The following is a 15,469-nucleotide window of genomic DNA, read 5'->3' on the forward strand; positions in this document are numbered from 1 at the left end:
AACTCCTTGCGTTGTTATACAGCTGTTCCTCAGTATCCGAAGCGGGTGGATTCCAGGACGCTCCGTGGATAATAAACTTTGATGATGCTGAGAGCGCGCGGGGAGGCCGAAGCCGGCTTGTTCCCCGGAGCCCCCGGAGCCCTCCCAGCCCTCGGCCCTGCGCCTGGGGTGAGCTGGGCCCGGGACAGGCCGCGGCCTCCGCCTTGCAGGCTCCGGAGCCCCCGCTGTGGCTCCCCCGTCGGGCCCAGGCCTTGAAGCCGCGGCGAAACTCTTCCTACTCCACCTCGGGGACCTGATGGCAGCGGCGGCCTCCCCCAGCCTGGACCCCGCCGGCCGCGGGTCTCCCGGCCCAACCCTACCGACCCAGACCGAGACCGCGCCGAGCCGCCGGGACTCAGCGCCTTCGGGTGGCGGCGGTAAGCGGGGAGGAAACATGGCGCCGCCCAAATGCGCCCGGAGGCCGTTAGGCTGTGGAGGGCGAGGAAGGCGGTCCAGAGGCGCGGGCTCGGCTGCCCGTTTAGGCCACGGAGCCGACAGGTCCACGTCCTGGGCGACCGCTCTGTCGCAGTTGGGCGAGACCTACCTAGGCCTGATGGGTCGTATTTCCAAGACATTTTCAGATTCTGTCCATTGTTTGTGTGCATTTTATTACTTCTGTATATAGAGGTGACGACGCTAAGCTTTTTTGAAATGTCTGTTCCTTCTAGATGTTCTGAAGTACCTGATATATGTTAAAATTAGAGGTAGTAAAATGACACATTTTGTAAATAACTTTTTGTTAAAATTCATAGGAAATGTTATTTTGTGGGGGGGATGGCATGGTGTTTGTGGACTGGTTCAGGGAAGGAGGGGAAAAGGGAGGTGCAGAGAGCTCTAAGCCACTGTGCTTACAGTGACGCGAGATTCACCATTGTTTCTTATGATTGTGCATTTTTGTTTTACTTATCTGTGTATACAGTGTATCTAAAGGACAAACGAGTCCTAATTTACAACAGCTAGTCTTTCTAGATGTTAAAGAACTATCAATAGAGTAACCTATCAATAAAGTTCACCTCTATCAGTAGAGTAACCTCATTCTCTGCCTGATGATTCAAAGGCATGGGAAGACCAAGTCAACCATGTGGCAGTTCCTGTTTTTGATTTTATATATGTATATAATGTGAAAGTAGTCTTTCCTTTGGTACTAGGATCTTCCAATTCACTGTATTAGTCAGGGTTCTCCAGAGAAACAGAACCAAAAATATGTGTAGAAGAGAATATATACACAAATACACACACACACACACATCCCGATGGAGAGAGAGAGAGAAAAAAAAGAGTGAAAGAGATTGAGAGTTAAGAAATAGGCTCACACAATTTAGGGAACTGGCAAGTCTGAAATTTGCAGGGCAAGCCAGCAGGCTGTAAATTTTGACAGCAGTTGATGTTACAGCTTGAGTTCAAAGTCTGGAGGCAAAATTCCCTCTTTTTGGAAACAGGTCAGTCTTTTCCCTTAAGGCTTCAACTGATCGCATGAGGCCCACTCACATTATAAAGGGTAATCTGCTTTACTAAAAGTCTACTAATTTAAATGTTAATCGCATCAAAAAAAAAAAAAAAAACCTTCACAGTAACACCTAAGCTGGTGTTTGAACAAAAACTGGGCACCATAGCCCAACCAAGTTGGTACATAAAATTAACCATCACACCAAACCCAAACTTTCGGTGAAGTGAAGCAAAATTCTTCAGTTGGATTATTATGCATCACGTACAAGACACTCTCATGTCTTCTTGGTTTCTGGACTCATGTATCAGGTTATGGTGACTGCAGGTTTAGGGCATACACCGCAGCCTGTAGGAAAGCAGTGCTTATTTACACAGTATTGTTTCTCAGCTTCAATAACTAAACCTTCAGCAGGCCATTCCATCATTCAATAAAGCCCATTCCATCATTCAGTCAAGCCCACTGCTTCTGAATACTGAGGTATGAAGAAAGAATCATGAATTCCAAGGGTGATTCTATTGCCACACCCCTTTTGCTGTGAAATATGTTTCCTGGTTACAGGTGATACTGCAGGGGATGCCATGGTGATGGTTAAGGCTTTGTTCATTACGTAAATGGTTGGGGCATGGAAGACAAAACTGTCCCCAGAATATTATTCTGTCCCTATAAAGACTAACATTGCTTACTGTATGCTCAAAGGAGTCCAAAGTAATCACTATGCTACTAGTCCAGCCAGACGCCTGGAAATAGTGCCAAATCACATGCTAACCTTGGTGAGAGAAATGTCATAATGCTGAGCCCATTCATGGTTTCCATCCCTGCTTCCATGTTAAATTTCTCATAGGCCCAGTGAGCAAGCCTGCTGGCAAAAAAGATTGACTGATTATCTACTAGATGAGTCATCTTATCCACCATACCATCAAGACCCATCTTTGCAGTGGATGCCCTCTCATGCGCATTTATGTAAACCAAATATCTTCATGATCTGTGCACTTTTCAAGAAATTATTCAATGTCCTCTTCTCCAGATTTGCCTGCCATTAATTTTCCAGCCTTGTTCTTCACAAATCTCTCAGCAAAATAATAACCTGTTATCCAATGCTGCTAAATCAGTGCATATCCAAACTTCTGTGCCTGTCTCCTTCTATAAAAAATTAACAACCAGCTAAACTGCCTGTAGTTTGACCACTGGGGAGTTTCCCTTCCTCACCATCTTTCAGCACCACCTGGAGGGGTACTGTGGTATAATGCCATTTGCTTCTTTCTGTTGCTGGTGTATAATGCGGATTCATTTGTAAACTGGCCCATGCTTTTTCCTTCTTTAATAGTTGGCTAAACATGAAATATGAGTGAGATCATGCAGGATTTGTCCCTTTGTGTTTGGCTTATTTCACTTAACACAATGTCTTCTAGGTTTATTCATGTTGTGAAGAGAGGATTTTGAATGCTCTCACCACAAAGAAATGACAAGTGTTTGAGGTAATGGATATGTTAATTACCTTGATTTGACCATTACGCAAGTATATATGTATCAAAACATCATACTGCACCCCATAAGTATGTACAATTGTTATTTGTGAATTAAAAACAAACTAAAATGAAATTTAAAAAATAATTATACAATTTTGGGGGCTTGGGGTGGGGGAAGGGGAAGTAAAAAAGCAGGCAGCAGGTACTCTAGGAGTCAGAGACACATGATAACATTAGTATGAGTCAGGAAGGTAGGAAATCAAGTTTTGACATTTTTTACTCAGTTTAGAACCCAAAGACTGAAGAAACAGAAACAAATAGGGGAAATCATAACTTTTAAAGTATTAGATAAAATTTTTAAGAAAGTTAAATATTGCATGTTCTCATTCATATGTGAAAGCTAAAAAAGAGTTGATCTCATAGAAATAAGTAGAACAGAGGATACTTGAGGCTGGGAATGCATAGGAGGAGTGGGGGAATGAGAAGAGACTTGTTAAAGGATACAAAATTACAGCTCCATTGGAGGAGTAAGTTCTAATGTTCTATACCACTGTGGGATGACCATAACAATAATATATTCTGTATTTTCAAACAGCTAGAAGGAGGATATTGAATGTTCCCAGCACGAAGAAACGATAAATGTTTGAGATGATGGATATTCTAATTACACTTATCTGATCACTATACATTATGTGTATCCAAACATCACTATTTACCCCAGAAATATGTACAATTATTATATGTCCACTAAAAGCTAAAATGAAAAATTTTCAGACATTCAAGATCTGAAGAAAAACTTCAATCTGAATACTAAAAATTTTCCCTAACCTCTTGAAAAGATTAATTAAAAATCTCTGGAGTTTGGATGCACTGTAATTTTCCTCTGCCAGTTTATGGCTTTGTTTAAGCTCAGTAGTCAAGTTTGTAGAACCTCCAGAGAAAGCAATGAGGAAGTGGCAGTAGGACCCTCTGGGACCCATTACCCCAAATATCTGTCATCTTCTTGACCTCAAGGCTGGGAGTCAATTCAGGACAGGAGTGCAGGTCCTCATCAGTTTATTTGGGGATAGCAGACAATACAGACCCTCCCAGAACCATGAGGACAGCACTGGGCTTTGCCCTGACCATCCATCAGCCCCTGTTTGGCACAGAGGAGAATGATGACCATAACTGACACTTTCCTCCAACTGCCTTAAATGCTCAGGCTGATTGGTCATGTGCTCACCCAACTGCTCCCTAAATGCTTAACAGAAAATGAAGACATCCTCTCCAGAACCCAAGGAAATACGCTTGAAATGTGATTTGTGCCTCAGATTGGCATCCAAGAAGAACTGAAAGAAACACCAGGCATTCCACACAATTTCTGGCTCCATATCCAGTAGAACTATTGGAATCTTCCAACATACCCATCTTGAGGCAGTAAATCCTGAAAGAAAGTGAAAGAAGACCTTTCTAAATAGAGGGAAGTCCCATCTTACTTGGATTTAAGTTATAGTAAATGAAGAGGAAAATGCTAACATGCCATATTGGACACCACTTGTCTTTCGATGCCAGGTCCCTTTTCAGCCTAATATGTCAGAATTTTCTAGGCTCCACCTTTTCTTTTATTCCTCTTGCAGCAACCATAGGCTTTGATGGCTTCTCACAGGACAGAAAACCTGGGTCATCCCAAACCTGCTCTGTGAACCCTCTACTTCATGTATGGGTTTCCTCCCATGCTGCACACTGCGAGGGTCATGCATCACCACAGCATGCACAGCTGAGAAATGTGGAGAGTGAAGGACCCAGGCCACGTTGACTGTGGGGATGTAAGCCAGTGGAGACACACTTTCTGAAATAAGATGCATTTCACAAAGCTCCCAGGTTCCAGAAGGATGGAGCGCCAGTCACCCTTGGTCATGGCCAAACCTTTGTCCTTGCCCTTTCCTGCCCTCTGGGATCACAGAACATGTGCACTGGACACAGCTTCTGCCTTGGAAACACCCAGACTAAGGTAATTTCTCACACACCAGTTTATCTTCCAGCTTCTGTCAGAATTTTAGGTCAAGTGTTGTGAGCCAGATAGAGCAAAAAATATAAACTTTAAAAATTATAATCACCCTCAACATGGCAAGCTTCTTATGGTAAGAAAGGAATGCAAGAATTCAGAAACCAACCCAGAAAATAGCAGGCTCAAGATTTCTTGACGAATAAATTCACTTAATAGATCACAGATATTTTCTCATCACAACACATGCTGTGCACAGGTATATTTCAAACCTAATGACCATGGAATGTCTCATTTTCATTATTACAAACAAAGCTACAATAAGTTCATGTGTATTGAAATCCTTGCAAACTTGACTAGTAGCTCAAGATGAATTTTAGAATAAAAAATCAAATGGTATTCACATGTATATACTCTGAAGCGTATATCTGGTCTTTAACAGGTTTCCAGGCATACAACTACTAAAATCCTTGGATTCCTTAAAGTGGTACTTGTATGTTAATGAGTTGACAAATGGCTAGTAGTCCCTAGCTAGCTTCAGGATGGGAGCTGGACACCTGAAAGACCAAGGCAGAATTAGAGAATTAAGATAGTCAGACCCAGCCCCCAACCTCCATGGAGGGAAGAAGGGATGAATGTTAAGCAGAACACCAATGGCCAGTGATTTAATCAGTCATGCCTACAGAATGGTGCCTCCATAAAAACCCTCAAGGACTGGGTTCAGAGGGCTTCCAGATAGCTGAAGACATGGAGGTTCCTGGAAGGTGGTGAACCTGGAGAGAGCATACAAGCTCCACAGCCTTTCCCTATACCTCACCCTATGCATCTCTTCATCTGCATCTCTTGCAATATCCTTTACAATAAACTGCTAAATGTAGATGCCTCTGAGTTCTGTGGGCTGCTCTAGCAAATTAATCAAACCCAAGAAGGGGGCTGTGGTAACCCAGACTTACAGCTTATTGACTGGTCAGACGCACAGGTAAAAAGAACTTGAGGCTTATAATTGGTATTGGAAACGGGGATGTCTTATGAGACTTAGCCCTCACCCAGCAGACCTGGCGTTAAAACTGAATTGAAGGACACCCAGCTGGTGTCTGCCACAGGACTGATTGCTTGGTGTATGGGCTTAACCCCATCACCTTTAGCCACAGAAGTCTTCTGTGTTGATTGTTGAGTGAGAGAATAGAAAAAGCACTTTAGTTTGCTTTTCGTTATAGAACATGTTGACATTATGTGGACATATTTAAATTTCCCTTTAGATACCAAATTCGTACTTTTGCCAATAATGTGTACAAAGGCATATATTCTCACAATTTCACTAACATTCGATTTTGTCAGTAACTTTAGTTTTACTTGTAAATCTTACCTCAGTATCATTTTATTTGGCATTGATTTAATCATTAGTGAGGTTTAACATCTGGTATGTTTTGGGGCTGTTTCTTCAATAAATTGTTTTTTTCTTAAATTTTCATTGTTTTACCTTTTTGCTTACTGATTTGTAGCAGTAGTTGACATATGATTCTACACATCTTTGTCATCATATAAGTGTTGAATCATTTTTCTAGTGGGATGTTTTATCCTTTTGCTGTTTTGTTTGTTTCCTTTGTGGTACAAAAGTTTTAAATGTTATATGTATTAAATGCTATCAATCATGCCTTTATGCCTTCTAGTTGTGGGACTGTTCATTATTTCATTCAAAGAAATGAATTATTATTTAAACATGGTTTATGTATGCAGCCTGTACTGGAGGCTGAAGATGCAGGAATAAATAACTGATATCCCTGCTTTCATGGGATGCAAAAGTTCCGGGAAGAGAGAATACTCACCAACAAAGCAAGCAAATGAGAATGTCGGTTAAGAGATACGATCAACTGCCATGCAGGGTGAGCCTGGAGAAGGTGACATGAGGTCTAGGGACTGCCACTTGAGCTCTCCCCTGAAACAAAGGAGGAAGTCACACAGCATGGGTATGAAGGGCATCCCAAGAGGAGGGAGTAGCCAGTATCAAGGCTTTGGAAGAGGAAGGGCTTCATGTGTAGAAAGGCTGGTGAGGCTGAAAGAGAGTAAGGGAAAGAGTGGTGGGAAGTGAGGTCTGAGAGATCCCTCAGGCCCAGATAATAAATGTCTTAGAGACCCTAGATGCATGGAATTTCATATTTTCAGACTATTTGGAAGAAGTAAAGGGCATGATAAGCCTTCACGCTTGGAGTTATGCTTAGAAATGGCCTCAGATCTTCCAGATTGTATTTATCTTCTCTTTTTATGGTTTCTATTTTATGTTTAAGTTTTCAATTCACTGCATCTGCAGAGTGTGTGTGTTGAGTGTGTGTGTAAGACAGATGTTGTTTTCCAAATGTTCAGTCAATTGACCCAAAACAATTTATTTCACTAGCTGTATTTTCATTATTTGCTTCAAATTATACCTTTACCATATTCAAAATTTCATATATGTGCAAATTTATTTCAGGAATATCAATTCTATTAATATTTATTTATTTTATTTTATTCACATTTGTAACACACTTTTAATAGCTATTGATGTATAGTATATTTTGTCATCTAGTAGAACAAGGCATCAATCATTATCTATTTTTCTAATTTAGACTTTTCATGGTTGTCACTATGTTCTGCTCTACCAAGTTAAAGTCACAGCTAGTTTCCTCCTAACCCAAAACAATATCTTATTGGGACTGTGGTTGGTATTGAACTACATTTTTAAATTAATGTCTGGAAAATTTACCGTGTTTGCAGGACCAAGACTTCCATGTGGATAATGAACAAAGGAACTGAAGCACAGGGGTGGGATCATGTCATAAAGTACTTGCTATGGGTCCTGATGCCTCACTCGACTATGAATCCTTGGTCAATAAACCCACCTCTCTGAACCCTGTTGTCTTTATCTGTAAAGGGTGGCAAAAACACCAGTCTTGAAAGGGTTCTGCAGAGAATTAAGTAATGAGAAATTGGTACTCAATATAGTGACTAGCACAGTAAAACCTCAATGAATGTTAGGAATTATTCCTGTCTATATATGCATGTAGATCTTTTATTCCTTCAGGAAAGATTTCCAGTTTTCTTCACATAGGTCTTGATTATTACTTGATTATTACACTGCTGTAACAGAGACCAAAACTACAGTGGTTCAAAGGAGATAAAGTGTATATAGGTTGAAGGGGCATCTGTTCTGTAGGAGGTTGCCAACCCCAAACTGCAGAGCAAGAGCTACTGACAAACAGTAGATGGAGATTCATTTATTTACTAAAAATGATGAACATTTTTGATACAATACAGAGGATTTCATATATATTTTCTAAAACTAGACTGTTAGCAATGTGAAGCTGTATTTGTTAGAGCACTCAGAAAAATTTCTCATTAAAAGTTATACATTATGTTTTTCATAAACGGTTGAAAATGCTTACAACCTTGTAACAGTCTCATCAATTCTGTTGTAATTAATACTGAAGGTATACAAAAATTGAGTGGATTCTCAATTTTTTTGGATTCCCAATTCCTAGTTGGGTGGATGGTTAGAAAGGTGCCTATAGGATTTTCTCCTTGCAAAAAAAAAAATGCAAGAATGTAAATTCAAATTCTAAAAGATTTATTTCACCACAGAATAAAATTTTTTTTCTAACACAGTTGCTTGACTAAGTTTATATAGGCCCACACTAAATGCATGTGGTGTAGTGCCAGAGGCAATGTCTAGTACACACCAGGCTAAGCACACTAAAACTGTAAGACAGAGCAGTGAAAAAATTCAGAGGCTTAATAAGAAACACAGAAGATTGCAACAAACTTCTTTTCCCTTTCAGAAATCAGAACATAAAGTAGTATAGATGTAAGTTGGTTTCCCCTTTTCCCTTTTTGCAATGTCCATAATTTTTTTAACCTCTAATAATCCAATGAGGAAATCTGAACTGAAAATATAAGGAAAGATTGTCCTGCTTAAAGAAACAGCTATTTGAACATGAGAAAAGAAATTTGAAAACTACGCATTAACCTAAAGAGTTTAAGCCTTTAAAAAAAGGCAAAAACGTATCCAAATTTGATCAAGATGTGCTTTATCTTCTATAACTTCTGGGAAGTTTGCAGTACAACTGTATTAGGGGTCTCCAGAGAAACAGAATCAATAGAAGATGTGTGTGTGTGTGTGTGTGTGTGTGTGTGTGTGTGTGTGTGTAGAGGTGGGGGTACTTATTTGAAGAAACTGGCTAACTCAATTATGGGGGTTGGCAAATCAGAACTCTTCAGGGCAGGCTGGAGACTCTGAGAAAAGTTGATGTTACAGCTGTAGCTTGAAAGCAGATGTAAGAACTCCTCCTTCCTTGTAGGACCTGAGTCTGTTTTCTCTTAAGGCCTTCAGCTGAATTGGATCAGGCCCATCCACATCATGGAGGGTAATCTACTTTACTCAAAGTCTACCGATCTAAATGTTAATGTCATCTGAAAAAAGTACTTTCACAGCAATACTCAGACTGGTATTTGACCAAATATCTGGGTACTACAGCCTAGTCACGTTGACACAAAACTAGCCATTACAGGAACTAAGTAGTTCATGGAAATAGATGCAATTTCATTTATTTTTAGAGTAATCAGAGAAGCTCACCTTTATTTTTTAGTGTAAATTTTAAAGGAAAAATATGAAGTAAAAACTATGACTTGCCACTAAATCTTAAAATATTCCTACTTCAGAAATGTCAAAAGGTGAAAATGCATGAGTTGAAAAAATAGTTTCATTTTTATCATAATTAGCATGATTAACATTATCACTGTCAACATATCATCATCATTTATCCTGGCAAACTCTCCCATGCTAAGCAGCTGTGATTTCCTTGCTCTACAAACTCTTTGAGTCCATATCTTCCCACACACAACCCTATGTTTCCTTAAAGTGATATTCCTAGATTTTCCTCTAGTACAGACGCATGGGTTGCTTGGAAGCTTGTTCCAACAGAAACTCTCTAAAGCAGTGACTTTCAAACTTTTATATCGGTGTATGAAACACATTTCACACACACATACACACAACTGACTCACTACCATGCATAGTCCTCTGTGAAATTTTCTAATCCATTTTATGCTAACCTAGAATAACGAATGTTTGCCGCATTTAAACTGATGTTGTAAGTGGCATATAACCTGAAATGTAAAGGAAACACTGCTCTTAGGCAGGTATGTGTTACTTGCTTAGGGCCTGAGGGGGCAGGTAACAGCCTGAGAAAGTAACAGTGTCATCTGTACAGGGGTCTGGAAAATTCAGAACAAAAGGGCTCATGGGAAGTAACAAGTGTACCCCAGAAAACACGCACCACAGACACACACGTGCGTTTCTGCCATGCTGTCTCCTTACTCTTGTATCTGATCTAATATTGACATTACCGCTCAGTGGAATTGAAAGGTGACAGCGTGCTGGCAGTCCTCACAGCCCTCACTCGCTCTCGGCGCCTCCTCTGCCTGGGCTCCCACTTTGGTGGCACTTGAGGAGCCCTTCAGCTCACCACTGCACTGTGGGAGCCCCTTTCTGGGCTGGCCAAGGTGGGAGCCAGCTCCCTCAGCTTGCAGGGAGGTGTGGAGGGAGAGGCGCGAGCGGGAACTGGGGCTGCACGCGGCGCTTGCGGGCCGGCTGGAGTTCCGGGTGGGCGTGGGCTTGGTGGGCCCCCCAGCTCGGAGCAGCCGGCCGGCCCTGCCGGCCCTGGGCAGTGAGGGGCTTAGCACCCAGGCCAACAGCTGCGGAGGGTGTACTGGGTCCTCCAACAGTGCCGACCCACCGGCACTGCGCTCAATTTCTCACCAGACCTTAGCTGTCTTCCCACAGGACAGGGCTCGGGACCTGCAGCCCGCCATGCCTGAGCCTCCCACCCCCTCCATGGGTTCCTGTGCGGACCGGGCCTCCCCGACGAGCACCACCCCCTGCTCCACGGTGCCCAGTCCCATCAACCACCCAAGGGCTGAGGAGTGTGAGCTCATGGCGTGGGACTGGCAGGCAGCTCCACCTGCAGCCCTGGTGCAGGACCCACTGGGTGAAGCCAGCTGGGCTCCTGAGTCTGGTGGAGATGTGGAGAACCTTTATGTCTAGCTCAGGTTTTGTAAACACACCAATCAGCACCCTGTGTCTAGCTTGAGGTTTGTGGATGCACCAATCAACACTCTGTGTCTGGCTGCTCTGGTGGGGCCTTGGAGAACCTTTGTGTCGATACTCTGTATCTAACTGATCTGATGGGGACGTGGAGAACTTTTATATCTAGCTCAGGGATGGTAAACGCACCAATCAGCACCCTGTCAAAACAGACCACTTGGCTCTACCAATCAGCAGGACGTGGGTGGGACCAAATAAGAGAATAAAAGCAGGCTGCCCGAGCCAGCAGTGGCAACCCACTCGGGTCTCCTTCCACACTGTGGAAGCTTTGTTCTTTCACTCTTTGCAATAAATCTTGCTACTGCTCACTCTTTGGGTCCATGCTGCTTTTATAAGCTGTAACACTCACCGCGAAGGTCTGCAGCTTCACTCCTGAAGCCAGCGAGACCACGAGCCCACTGGGAGGAACGAACAACTCCAGACGTGCCGCCTTAAGAGTTGTAACACTCACCGTGAAGGTCTGCAGCTTCTCTCCTGAGCCAGCGAGACCACGAACCCACCAGAAGGAAGAAACTCCAAACACATCCGAACATCAGAAGGAACAAACTCCACACACGCCGCCTTTAGAACTATAACACCGCGAAGGTCTGCGGCTTCATTCTTGAAGTCAGTGAGACCCAGAACCCACCAATTCCGGACACAGAATCACAGTTGCAAATGAGCTGCAAAGCAGTCATTATCTGCCTGTAAAACCCCACTGAGGAAAGAAGCAGCAGCATCTCTCTTTCCACCAGCACATTATCTCTTGCAATGAACTCTTTTGCAATTAACTTTGAAGGACATGGGGCAGTCAGTCCACCTGCAAGCAAAGATACAAAGTCTGAGACCCCCAAAAGAGAGAACACCTTGCTCCATTCACATTCACATCCCTGCTGCTTTTTTCCTTTTTGTTTGTTTGTTTTTGTTTTGAGACTGAGTCTTGCTCTGTTGTCCAGGCTGGAGTGCAGTGGCACAATCTCGGCGCTTTTTTCTTTTTTTAGAGATAGGGTTTTGCTCAGTTGCCCAAGCTGGAGTGCAGTGGTGTGATTAGAGCTCACTGAAGCCCAAACTCCTGGGCTCAAGCAATCCTCCCGCTTCAGCCTCCCAAGTAACTAGACTAAAGGCAGGCGCCACTAGCCCGGCTAATTTTTTACATTTCTGGTAGTGATGGGTTCTCGCTGTATTGCCCAGGCTGGTCTGGAACTGTTGAGCTCAAGTGATCTGCCCGCCTTGGCCTGCCAAAGCGCTGGGACTGCAGGCGAGCGCAGCGGCAGCCGTACCCCACCGTATTATTAATGGATGCCATTGTGCAGTGTTGTCCTGAAGAGAAAAAGCTTCGCGGACCAGACGAAATCGCGGGGTGAGTGCTCCCGCCTACCTCCATGTCCTCCCGCGTCCAGCGGCTGCGGGCTTTCCCGAGAGCCTGCCCCAGGGCGCCTTTCTCGTCCTCTCAGCGTGTGGATGAGGGAATTCAGCGGCGGTTGCAGGCAGTTGAAGTGGCTACGGCGCTAGTGCAGACAGAGTCGCTGTGGAAAGGGCGGCAGCCGCGCGGGAAGGCCAGGCGCTGAGATCGCATGCGCAGCAGTGCGCCGCCCCCGAGGGGCCGAGGCCAAGTCGCGCGAGAGGCGCCAGGGCGGCTGGGGTGGCCTGGGAAAGCCAGGCCTTCCACCCTGCCGGCGTCCACGCGGAAATGCGGTGATGGCCGGCGTCCACGCGGAAATGCGGTGATGGCCGGCGTCCCACACACGAAGTGGCAGAAGCAGCGGTGACCGCACCGCCCCAGGTACGTGTACGCGGCGACGTCAGGGTGGAATGGCAGCCCCCGGAGCCGGCGCGGCAAGGCCAGACCAGGAGCCAGAGGCCTCAGAGGGCCGCACCGCACACCCACGCGGGCCATGGATTTGCGTGAGCCCCGAGGTTAACTAGCATTTGGGAGAAGCTGCGAGTGCTGTGGCAGGAGGTGGCGAAGGGCCTGGTCGCTGAGGAAGTGGGAGTGTGCAGTGGAAGGGAGAGGAGGAGGTTGGTGCAGTTGCCAGTCACGGCCAGAAAGTAAAAGGCTGTGCTGACCACAAATGGGACCGTCTCCAGCTTTGGCCTCTCCAGAACCCCAGCAGAATGGCGTCACCCCGTGAGCTCTCATTGACCCTCCATCATCCTTGGCCTCATTTGCCTATTTAGAGAGGTTCACAGGCTGCAATGATTAGAAAATGGCACGTGTCGTTCTGTCCTCTCAGTGCGGAGGATCCATTCCACCACCCACAGTTTTTAGCGAGTCTCACTTGCCTGCTGATTATCTAGCACTGAAGGGCAAGATGTTAAGTAAAGATATTTGTGAAGAGAAGGAAGCTAAAACTTTTTTCTCAGTAACACTCAGATCTAGTCAAGCGAGTTAACTGGGTAGACTTTTAAAAATAAAAAATGTTTAAACAAGCTTTTTGTTATTTTCAGAAATAAGTAAATAATATTAAAAAAAAAAAGAATCTACTAAACCATGAACCAATTTCTCTGCTACTGGATACAATCTCCTAAAATTTGTGGAACAATAGCTTCAATCAATATGATCAGCTCTCACATTTCCACATTTTACATTTCTTTGTTCCAGTGATTTAAAATCCACTGCATAAAGAGTACAGTCTCACACTCTGTGCTGACCTTGCACTGTGAACTCCTCTTTAGACAGGAAAGAGACAAGACACCTGCTAATAAGTTACTCACAATACCTGTACATTTTAGGGAAAATAGCCTGGGGGCCCTTGAGAATAAGGGAGCCCTGAATTCATTTTACTCTGAATTGTTAAAGATTTGGTCCAATCTCTTGACACAGTGATTAATCTGACATTATCCAAAAGACCAAAAGCAGCTTTGATTGTGCAGAGGTGAAAGGATTTTCTTCCTTCCCATGTCCACTCACAAAGAGCAGAAAAGCAAGGAATGTTCTTTGTGCCTTTCCAGTCAATATTATACAGTGCCCAGAGATCAGTTAAACAGAATAATCAGGATCATTGTAGAGGGTTATTTTGGTAGTAAGTATGTCTTATGACCTACACTCCTTCAGTGAAGGCAAACTAAATATTCACATTATTAAATAGACACCCATCAAGTATTTGGGCTAGGAACATAGATCTCACCTATAATTAAGAAATTAACTGAAAAAAAAGTATTTTCTATATGTCAACAATTAAATGTTGGCTGTACAAATATAATTTTCTACTATCACTCCTTTTGGCTTGACAAGGACTCAACTGCTGAAGAAGTTAGGATGCGATGTAAACAGAGGGTTACAAATGCATCCCTCTTGTTTTCCATAGCTCTGCTGTCCACGTACAGGATCTGTCCATTTGAGGTCTAATCTGGAAGGATTGTAGACCCTAAACTCAGAAAAGGGTTACTGTCTGATTGCCAGCCATATATAAGGTGCAGTTAGATCTGGAGTTTAAAAAAAAACAGTCAACATGAAAGTTGTAGACAAACCAGTTTAAGGGACACTTTAGAAACTAAATCTATTATGAGCATGTTGTATCTGCAGATCTCATCATGAGAATACCCATCTAGAACTAAACTAGGTCAGCATGAATTGGAGCTTGGAAATTGTAACATGGACACAAGGAATCATTTACTCAAGTTGTTCAGTACCCATCACCTGTGTTCACTAATTCTCTGTCGCAGACGTAGGGTCCGCTATCTTTTAGATACCTAAACTCTAAACCAAAATCCATAATGTCAACACAGTATTACAAATTGGCTTATAACATTTAGAAAAGAGGGAATGAGAGATCAGGAGTTCCATATGTGTTTTCAGAAATACACAAGAAGGAAGTGGTCCTGCCTTATTGACATGAGTGTTCTTACTGTAGGTGGCAAAACACACCTGTTCTTGTAGGTTTTAGGCCTTCAATTCACCTCACATCATCTATCACTCATTGTACCACCCTACCTTCCTCTGCCATTTTTGCTGTCCACCTAACAGCTTAAACATCATACCCTAAATGACAATATTCTGGTCCTTCTCTGGGTCTCCTCCCCCCTCAACCAACAGATAGCAGTCTTATCAGCTAACTATGTGTAGGTGTGGTTAGTATAATAAATGTGCTTCCTGAGTCTGATCACTGCTGAGTTTACTAAAAAGACTGTATGATACGGCTTGGATTTGTGTCCCCACCCAAATCTCATGTTGAATTGGAGGAGGGGCCTAGTGGGAGGTGACTGGATCGTGAGGGCAGATTGCTTCCTTGCTGTTCTCATGATAGGGAATGAGTTCTCACAAGATCTGGTTGTTTAAAAGTGTGTGGCACCTCCCCAGGCTCCTGCTCCACCATGGTAAGAGGTGCTTGCTTCCCCTTCGCCGTCTGCCATGATTGTAAGTTTCCTGAGGCCTCCTAGTCATGATTCCTGTACAGTCTGCAGAACTGTGAGTC

The 15,469-nt window shown here is 43.6% G+C and overlaps 1 protein-coding gene and 1 long non-coding RNA gene across 6 annotated transcripts in view; one reads left to right on the plus strand and one right to left on the minus strand.

Moving 5' to 3' along the window:
- Nucleotides 1–12,589, minus strand: part of GCSAML (germinal center associated signaling and motility like) — a 58,014-nt gene extending 45,425 nt beyond the window's left edge. For 3 of the 5 annotated variants that reach the window (XM_004088012.2, XM_012506475.2, XM_012506476.2), the window contains exon 1: nt 4,261–4,378. Coding sequence is in view for 2 of the 5 variants with exons in the window: in XM_012506473.2 (XP_012361927.1) it covers nt 4,261–4,325 (65 nt within the window). In the remaining 3 variants the exon portion in view is untranslated. Of the gene's footprint in view, nt 1–4,260; nt 4,379–12,432 lie in introns of those variants that run through there. The other 2 variants (XM_012506473.2, XM_012506474.2) reach the window with 2 other exon arrangements.
- On the plus strand, nt 516–6,599 carry LOC115835074. The gene is made up of 4 exons (XR_004029993.1): nt 516–743; nt 2,896–2,961; nt 4,572–4,945; nt 5,382–6,599. It is a non-coding gene; the product is annotated as an uncharacterized LOC115835074 (long non-coding RNA).
- Nucleotides 12,590–15,469: the final 2,880 nt, after the last annotated feature.

This window comes from Nomascus leucogenys, chromosome 5 (genome assembly GCF_006542625.1).
Source record: "Nomascus leucogenys isolate Asia chromosome 5, Asia_NLE_v1, whole genome shotgun sequence".
NCBI lineage: Eukaryota > Metazoa > Chordata > Mammalia > Primates > Hylobatidae > Nomascus > Nomascus leucogenys.